General features: G+C 40.2%; 1 protein-coding gene across 1 annotated transcript in view; it reads right to left on the reverse strand.

The window, feature by feature from the left end:
* kirrel3a (kirre like nephrin family adhesion molecule 3a) overlaps positions 1 to 10,104 on the reverse strand; it is a 194,297-nt gene extending 184,193 nt beyond the window's left edge. Inside the window, exon 1 of the mRNA XM_072659119.1 lies at positions 9,756 to 10,104. Within this exon, the coding sequence (XP_072515220.1) occupies positions 9,756 to 9,798 (43 nt within the window). The 5' untranslated portion in view covers positions 9,799 to 10,104. The remainder of the gene's footprint in view (positions 1 to 9,755) is intronic.
* Between the last annotated feature and the right edge of the window lie 597 nt (positions 10,105 to 10,701).

Genomic DNA, 10,701 nt, shown 5'->3' on the forward strand with positions numbered 1-10,701 from the left:
CTACTACTACTAATAATAATAATAATAATAATAATAATGATACTACTACTACTACTACTAATAATAATAATAATAATAATAATGATAATACTACTACTACTAATGATAATAATAATAATAATGATAATAATAATAATAATAATACTAATAATAATAATAATGATTATAATAATACTACTACTAATAATAATAATGATAATAATAACTCTACTACTACTAATACTAATAATAATAATAATTATAATAATAATAATAACTCTACTACTACTACTAATAATAATAATAATAATAATAAAAATAATAATAGTAATAATGAGGACAGCAAAGAGAAGAAGAGGAAGAGTCGTGAAGTACAATAGGCCTGTCATAAGGATCTATTGTCCCAGAAATAATTGCGATAAGCGATATTCTTAAGATTCTTAAGACCGTTTAATGCCACTTCTATAATCATAATATCATAGCATAATAATGCAATTACACTCTATTAAACAGCAATGCACTTTTATTAAATTATTACGAATACTGAGACACTGGAAATAGGAAAAGTTTAAATATCCCAAATAAATGAAACTGCAATAAATACATTTAATATAAAAACCCAGCACAAACAATATCGAGGTCGTGTCCATTCATTGTTGGATAAGTTCATAATGTAATTGATATTTTCTGAAACCGTAAACATCTCATACCATTGCAACCCTGACCGCCACATTGCCCACCACTCGTAAGTTACAGTCATTCACGGTAGAGGTAGAGGAGAACTTCCCTCAGGAAAAGGTGCAGATTTCATAATCCAAACTGTCTGAAAACAGAGAAATAAAGAGCCTAGAGGCGGGACAGAGTGTAGGGAGGTAATGCAACTCAAAAAGAACAACTGCTAATGTTCCCTTCCTGAAGAATTTAGACATTAAGATCCGAGAGAGAGAGAGAGAGAGAGAGAGAGAGTTTGGTAGAGTTACAGAAAAGGTTTGTTAGGCTCTATTATTCTGTTGTAAAGAGAGTCTAAAGAAATCAGATCGTCACAAAGCTCCTCTGATGTTCTGAAATTAATGAAACTAAATATTTTAATATTTTAAAAATGTAATTAGTAACAAATACAAACACATTCAAACACCTTAAAGTACCAATTTACCAACGATTACATAAAACTGAGTGAACAGGACTAGTTACCACCCTGTATCAGTCTACGAGATTCCATAGGCTGTGATATACGTCATTGTTTTAATGGGGAAAGTGCAAAATAGCTGTGCCTTCACCTTTATGGAAATTCTACAGATGAATCCACGGCCCTTGTATCTTTTTTTAATCCTCCTTTAAATGTATTTATATTTTTGTAAACGAGGTGCCGTGTCTTTTCACTCTCTGACTCTCCAGTCACAGTAGTCTCTCACATATAAAGAAAATGAGGAGTGCTGCTTTGTGCTGGATTTATCAGCCGTAACAGCGAGATGGATGAGCCGGAGAATCGGCGAGAGCCGCAAACGCGCCCTGACAGCACATGCTAGGGAACGTCTTATTGATGCAAATAACTGTGGAGTTAACTAGTTCTCCCTTCACATTCCACCTGATTGTAACCGAGGAGGAAACAGAACCCGGGCGCGACCCTTTCCGAGCTTTCCCTTGGTAATTAAGCCGAAGGCTGTGGGTTTGCATGGATACAGCACATACTTTCGAGGAAATTGAACCTTAATAAGTCACTGTTGTCTTTGCAATGTGAACATGGTTTCCTTTAGGGATGCACCGATCCGGCTCTTTCAGTGCCGATACCGATACGATACATAAACTTTGCATATCGGTCGATACCTGATACCAGTCCGATACCATTGCTGAATTAATAAACCGTATACCTCACCATGTGGGACAGACTTAAGGCATCAGGATTGACGTCAACAAAGGGTCAAAAGGGGTCAAACTTCTTAAAATATATTAATAATACTATATTTTGAATAAAACTACTTAATAATATTTTGAATAATACTACTTATTTTGATTTTGGAATGGTTTGGCTGATATATTTTATGTATTTGAATATATTTGAAGAAGTTTGACCCCTTTTTTATTTTGATATTGGAATGTTTCGGCTGATATATCTTATGTATTTTAATATATTTGAAGAAGTTTGACCCCTTTTTTATTTTGATTTTGGAATGTTGTGTCAAGGTCCTGCACCATTGTTTATTTTGGTGACAAATAAATAACAATTTAGTACATTTATATCTGTATGTTCATTTGTTTTATTATATAAAGTAATACTGACGTCAATCCTGATGCCTTAAGTCTCTCCCACATGGTGAGCTTTTACGGTTTATTAATTCAGCAATGGTATCGACCGATATGCAAAGTTTATGTATCGTAAAATAAACAGTGGTGCAGGATCTTGACACAGCACTCAAATTCTAAATAAAAAAGGGGTCAAACTTCTTCAAATATATTAAAATACATCAAATGTATCAGCCAAAACATTCCAAATTCTAAATAAGTAGCCTCACTTTGTCTTATTTTTAGATATTTTAGATATTTTTACTACTTTAATATAAAGTCTAGCAGCTAAACATGAGAATAAATAAGTAAATTGGTCAAACATACCAGCAGCAACCAAAAACTGAAAACATAGATCAGCCTAATTATCCGATACCCGATGCAGCTAATTTTGTTAATATCAGGGCTGATAACTGATCCTAATATGGGATCGGTGCATCTCTAGTTTCCGTACTGAATCAGGCAGCCGGAGGGTAGTTCTCCATACCCAGGCGAACACACACTGTAGTATTCAGAAGTTGCGCTTCAAACAAATACGCCGTGCTAAGTTGTTTGGATAACCCTAAGGTGCCACCAATCTATAAATGTTTTTGTTTCCATAGCGATTGCTGCTTCCCCTTTTTATCGCATCAATATAAAGGTTCAGTCTTTAATTTGATGTTAAACTAGGACGACAGTGTCAACAGTTAAGGGCTGAGGGGAGCGAGGCTGCTAAACGCCTGAAGGAATTGGAATTGACTGTTACTAAATTGGGAGGAAAAAATAAGCATGTGTTTATTTATGTTTTTAATAATTTATCTGAAACAAGAGGGAGACTGAATAACAAACTGGCCTTCATGAAGCGATGAGGTGGCTTTTCTGCTGTGCTTCAATGCTAATGACTCCGGTAACAGTGGATGTGACCTACACCACATGTCCAAACGACTGTAGACACCTGCTCCTCCAATGCTAATAGGGAGTTTGCCCCACCTTTGCTGCAGTAACTGCCTTTAAAATAATAAAAAATAATAATAAAGGTACTCGGAAGGGTTCTTTGAGAAATGCCATAGTACAGAGGTCACTAATAGGCGGACCGTGGGCAGGCTCTGGCGCTGTCGTATCTGGACCTGGGCCTTTAACTGCTAAATTACTGATCATGTTTATTTGACGCCGTAACTTTTCTAGCCTTAACGGTATCGGTTTAGCAAGCTAGGAAACTCACAGACCGAGTTTTCTACCCAGCCAATCAGATCTGTGCATTACGATGAGGGCTGCAGTGCAATAGCTGCGTTTCCGACTAGCCACTAACCCTCTACGTCATGAAAGGCTGTTCCACAGAGAAGGAGCCTTCATCTACATCCCAGAGCGATCTGGAGGACGGAACTGATGTATTTTACCCAGCTCTCAGTTACCCATAATTCTCTGCACACATACAGCATCACGAAAATGGTGGTTCTTTACCACTTCAGGTACTCTGACCCTAACCCTAACCCTACCCTAACCCTAACCCTAACCCTAACCCTAACCTAACCCTAACCTAACCTAACCCTAAACCCTAAGCCTAACCCTAACCTAACCTAACCCTAAACCCTAAGCCTAACCCTAACCTAACCTAATCTAACCCTAACCAAACCCTAACCTAACCTAATCTAACCCTAACCAAACCCTAACCAAACCCTAACCTAAGCCTAACCCTAACCAAACCCTAACCTAAGCCTAACCCTAACCAAACCCTAACCTAAGCCTAACCCAACCTTAACCTTAACCTAACCCTGACCCTGACCCTGACCCTAACCCAACCCTAACCCTAACCCTAACCCTAACCTAACCCTAAACCCCAAGCCTAACCCTAACCTAACCTAATCTAACCTTAACCTAACCCTAACCAAACCCTAACCTAAGCCTAACCCTAACCAAACCCTAACCCAACCCTAACCCTAACCCAACCCTAAGCCTAACCCTAACCCTAACCTAACCTAATCTAACCTTAACCTAACCCTAACCAAACCCTAACCTAAGCCTAACCCTAACCAAACCCTAACCCAACCCTAACCCTAACCCAACCCTAATCCTAAACCCTAAGCCTAACCCTAACCTAACCTAATCTAACCTTAACCTAACCCTAACCAAACCCTAACCTAAGCCTAACCCTAACCAAACCCTAACCCAACCCTAACCCTAACCCTAACCCTAACCCTAAACCCTAAGCCTAACCCTAACCTAACCTAATCTAACCTTAACCTAACCCTAACCAAACCCTAACCTAAGCCTAACCCTAACCAAACCCTAACCTAAGCCTAACCCTAACCAAACCCTAACCTAAGCCTAACCCTAACCCAACCTTAACCCTAACCTAACCCTAACCCTAAACCCTAAGCCTAACCCTAACCTAACCTAATCTAACCCTAACCAAACCCTAACCCTAACCAAACCCTCTCTGCTACAAAAATGGTTCTTTATGTAACCAAAAGTGAGAATCCCTTTGTAGCATCTTTCGTTTTAAGTGTGTCCTCTGTTGGAGGGGCTTTAGACTAGGCTCGGACCACAGGTTTTAAACCCTTCTAGCCAACCCCTGCTCCACAGCTGCTCCAGTGTGTCCATTTTATTGGCGATGCTTTTTGGAGATAACAGTGACCGCTTCACCATAGCTGAAGTCAGTCAGAGAGGGCTTGTCTGGATACCTTTGGACATGCAGTGCATTTCATCCCGTCATCGTATACGGTTCACATCTTCGGCTAGGAGCAGTGAAAGGAGGCCTGCCGGGCACCGTCTTCAGCGAACAGAGCTCTTCAGCAGAAATCCTGTCATTGTTTTTTGGTGTAGGTGCTAAAAATCATTTTCCGCCTGAAGTACTCATTTGGCCGCCGTCGCAATTGCTCGCGCTCTCAAGGCTCAAAAAAAAAGGGGAATCTCTCCTTTTATCCTGAGCATCTCAGCCCATATCCACTCGAGAACGCGGTAATAAAGCGCGCCTCTCGAGGGCTGACGCAGAGGTCCTGCGGGAGCGCGAGTGCGAGCAATATTAAAAGCTTTATTGCTGATGTCAGATTCAAATGAGGAGCTTTGTACTGTGCTCGACCCTAAATGTGTTTGCTCAGCTGCGTGCTGCCCCTTCTTTAGGACCACATTAAGGCCAGACCATCATCAGGCGAAATCAGCAAATGGCAAATAAAATGCTGTAGAGAGGGAAAGCAATTCACACGGCTGCCGTACTTGAAAACGAGCCCATTCGGAACGAGCGGAAGTCGGCTGGGCTCCACGGTGTTTCACGCGGGGAGGATATTTAGATTATGCCTTCTTCCAAAGCATCATCGAGGGAAGGTGGTAATATTGTTTCTCAGCACTCAGGACACACACACACACACACACACACACTTGTCTTGGCGTTGCAAGAACAAGGCAAGAAGGCACAAAGCTGAGGAACAACCACTCATATGAGGTTTCATCTCACAAAGCAGCCTTACCGAGATTCGGGGCTCGGACCCCAGCAAGCCCAGCCAAAGGCAACAGGGGGACTGAAAAACTCCCTCAGAGCGAGAGGAAGAAACCTTGAGAGAAAACCAAGACTCAGAAGTCACGCCATCATCCTCTGGCCAACAGAAACGACGCTCCAACAACGTAAAACAATATATCGTCACACTGACTACCGGTAAAGGTGTGAATGTTATGTTACCAAAACACAGAGTTTTGTTCCAACAGTCATGATAGCATTTATACGGCTACATCTTTATTACTCTATATAACATTAGAATACACCCTAATAAACATAAAGTCAGTGAGACTGTCTACCTGTAATTAACTCTATATAACATTAGAATACACCCTAATAAACATGATGTCAGTGAGAGTGTCTACCTGTAATTAACTCTATATAACATTAGAATACACCCTAATAAACATAAAGTCAGTGAGAGTGTCTACCTGTAATTAACTCTATATAACATTAGAATAAACCCTAATAAACATAAAGTCAGTGAGAGTGTCTACCTGTAATTAACTCTATATAACATTAGAATAAACCCTAATAAACATGATGTCAGTGAGAGTGTCTACCTGTAATTAACTCTATAAAACATTAGAATAAACCCTAATAAACATGATGTCAGTGAGAGTGTCTACCTGTAATTAACTCTATATAACATTAGAATAAACCCTAATAAACATAAAGTCAGTGAGAGTGTCTACCTGTAATTAACTCTATATAACATTAGAATAAACCCTAATAAACATGATGTCAGTGAGAGTGTCTACCTGTAATTAACTCTATAAAACATTAGAATAAACCCTAATAAACATGATGTCAGTGAGAGTGTCTACCTGTAATTACCTCTATATAACATTAGAATAAACCCTAATAAACATAAAGTCAGTGAGAGTGTCTACCTGTAATTAACTCTATATAACATTAGAATAAACCCTAATAAACATGATGTCAGTGAGAGTGTCTACCTGTAATTAACTCTATAAAACATTAGAATAAACCCTAATAAACATGATGTCAGTGAGAGTGTCTACCTGTAATTAACTCTATATAACATTAGAATAAACCCTAATAAACATAAAGTCAGTGAGAGTGTCTACCTGTAATTAACTCTATATAACATTAGAATAAACCCTAATAAACATGATGTCAGTGAGAGTGTCTACCTGTAATTAACTCTATAAAACATTAGAATAAACCCTAATAAACATGATGTCAGTGAGAGTGTCTACCTGTAATTAACTCTATATAACATTAGAATAAACCCTAATAAACATAAAGTCAGTGAGAGTGTCTACCTGTAATTAACTCTATATAACATTAGAATAAACCCTAATAAACATGATGTCAGTGAGAGTGTCTACCTGTAATTAACTCTATAAAACATTAGAATAAACCCTAATAAACATGATGTCAGTGAGAGTGTCTACCTGTAATTAACTCTATAAAACATTAGAATAAACCCTAATAAACATGATGTCAGTGAGAGTGTCTACCTGTAATTAACTCTATATAACATTAGAATACACCCTAATAAACATAGTCAGTGAGAGTGTCTACCTGTAATTAACTCTATAAAACATTAGAATAAACCCTAATAAACATGATGTCAGTGAGAGTGTCTACCTGTAATTAACTCTATATAACATTAGAATAAACCCTAATAAACATAAAGTCAGTGAGAGTGTCTACCTGTAATTAACTCTATAAAACATTAGAATAAACCCTAATAAACATGATGTCAGTGAGAGTGTCTACCTGTAATTAACTCTATATAACATTAGAATAAACCCTAATAAACATGGTCAGTGAGAGTGTCTACCTGTAATTAACTCTATAAAACATTAGAATAAACCCTAATAAACATAAAGTCAGTGAGAGTGTCTACCTGTAATTAACTCTATATAACATTAGAATAAACCCACATAAACATAAAGTCAGTGAGAGTGTCTACCTGTAATTAACTCTATAAAACATTAGAATAAACCCTAATAAACATGATGTCAGTGAGAGTGTCTACCTGTAATTAACTCTATAAAACATTAGAATAAACCCTAATAAACATGATGTCAGTGAGAGTGTCTACCTGTAATTAACTCTATATAACATTAGAATAAACCCTAATAAACATAAAGTCAGTGAGAGTGTCTACCTGTAATTAACTCTATAAAACATTAGAATAAACCCTAATAAACATGATGTCAGTGAGAGTGTCTACCTGTAATTAACTCTATATAACATTAGAATACACCCTAATAAACATAGTCAGTGAGAGTGTCTACCTGTAATTAACTCTATAAAACATTAGAATAAACCCTAATAAACATGATGTCAGTGAGAGTGTCTACCTGTAATTAACTCTATATAACATTAGAATAAACCCTAATAAACATAAAGTCAGTGAGAGTGTCTACCTGTAATTAACTCTATAAAACATTAGAATAAACCCTAATAAACATGATGTCAGTGAGAGTGTCTACCTGTAATTAACTCTATATAACATTAGAATAAACCCTAATAAACATGATGTCAGTGAGAGTGTCTACCTGTAATTAACTCTATATAACATTAGAATAAACCCTAATAAACATAAAGTCAGTGAGAGTGTCTACCTGTAATTAACTCTATATAACATTAGAATAAACCCTAATAAACATGATGTCAGTGAGAGTGTCTACCTGTAATTAACTCTATATAACATTAGAATAAACCCTAATAAACATAAAGGCAGCAGCCAGTGAAAACATCTACCCATTAGCCTCTATATAATAACTATATAATATTACATTAAGCCATATAAACAGAAGACAGCGAGAGCATCTACTCAGTAGTGGTCAGTAGCTTCACTGACATGATCCCAGGTTTGGGTGCTGATCTCCTCTGGGATCTCCTCTGGGATCTCCTCTGGGATCTCCTCTCCTCGGTCCAGTCTGCTGATTTACTTTACTGAAGCCCTGATTAGATCAACTAGGTGCTGGATGGGAACTGGAGACACTGAGCTTCCTCTGGGAAGGTTCCTCCTGACAATAGCCTCCAACACAGCACTGCCCCGGTCTCTGCCAGAAACACCACCACCAACACCACCACCAACACCAATAACACCACCAATACCACCAATAACACCACCAATACCACCAACACCATCACCAACTCCACCAATAACACCACCAACTCCACCAACACCACCACCGACTCCACCAACACCACCAATAACACCACCAACTCCACCAACATCACCAACACCACCACCAACTCCACCAATAACACCACCAATACCACCAACACCAACACCAACTCCACCAACATCACCAACACCACCACCAACTCCACCAACACCACCACCAATAACACCACCAACTCCACCAACACCACCACCAATAACACCACCAACACCACCAACACCAACACCAACACCACCACCAATAACACCACCAGCTCCACCAACACCAACACCACCAACACCACCACCAACTCCACCAACACCACCAACACCACCACCACCACCACCAACTCCACCAACACCACCACCAACACCACCAACTCCACCAACACCACCACCAATAACACCACCAACACCACAAACACCACCACCAACTCCACCAACACCACCAATAACACCACCAACTCCACCAACACCACCAATAACACCACCAACTCCACCAATAACACCACCAACTCCACCAACACCACCAATAACATCACCAACTCCACCAACACCACCACCAATAACTCCACCACCTCCACCCGTCTCTGTGTTCAGGAATGCGAGCTGAACTGAAGGGATCTGGCCGAGTAACTGATGGGTCACCTGAGTCAAACATCCCGGCTTTATTAAGGTGAAGAAACTGCTACAACCCCGTCACACCTCCACCTTTCCACACAAACTGTGGCCCAAATGGGTCTGAAGCACTTTCCCCGGTTCCGACCCCAGCTCTGACAGGGCAGCGGGCCGCTAAGCGCTCGGTTACCAACGGCAGCGTAAACATGTCAGTCCGGCAGAGAGCGCAGGACGGAGCGGAGAGCCCCGCGTACTCACCGAGACCAGCGAGCCAGGAGAGGAGGACGGCGCCGGGCAGCATCGTGGCGGGGAGGAGAGGGAAAGACTGCCGCTCTGTGGGGGAAAGTCTTGAGGCGGCCGGGCTGGAGGCAGGACTGGAGCTGGGGAAGCCGAGCTGGGTTCGTCCACTCTTCCTCCGCTGCTTTATTATCTTTAATTTTTCGGGGTTTTTTTCCCCCCGTAGTTGTTTTGTTATTTTTTTCTTGGACTGGAAAATTCACCAGAAGTCTTCAGCGTGGCCCCGCTGGGGGACCGGGCTCCTCTGTCCGCCGTCTCTCGGCACTTGCTCCGCGACTCCTCCGCGTCTCCGCGTCTCCCCGGACTCTCACTCTGCCTCCTCTCCCGCGCGGAGGACCGCTACTACTTTCCCCCCACCCGCATTCCGACAGAGCCCCGCCCACCCGGCGCTGAGATTGGCTGGTCGTGTCTCCCTCCTGCGCTGGGATTGGCTGGTTCGCACCCCTCTTCTTGGATGCTCTCCCTTCAGATTGACAGCCCCTGAAATGGACATTTAACTCTTCGCTCCGGAGGCTTGAACGGAGGAGCTGACAGTGAGGAATGAGGGCCTGCAGATTTCAGACAGGGAGCTGAGGTGCACGTCTTAAACTCTGACCCTAACATAAAACAAGGACACAAAAATTAAAATGATATTTATATATATATATATATATATATATAGTATATTGTGCATTTGCTACTGGCTAATTGCTACTATATAGAATAGTATACTATATAGTATATCTGCTAAATTTCCTTTGAGATTAATAAATAAAGTATCTATCTCTCTATCTATATAGTATATTGTGCAATTGCTACTGGCTATAGATAGATAGATAGATAGATAGATAGATATATTTTGTTGACTTATAGATAGACTTTATTGATCCTCTATCAATCTATCTGTCTATTTAGCAACCAGTAGCAA

The sequence above is a fragment of the Salminus brasiliensis genome, chromosome 16, assembly GCF_030463535.1.
Source record: "Salminus brasiliensis chromosome 16, fSalBra1.hap2, whole genome shotgun sequence".
In the NCBI taxonomy this organism is placed as follows: domain Eukaryota; kingdom Metazoa; phylum Chordata; class Actinopteri; order Characiformes; family Bryconidae; genus Salminus; species Salminus brasiliensis.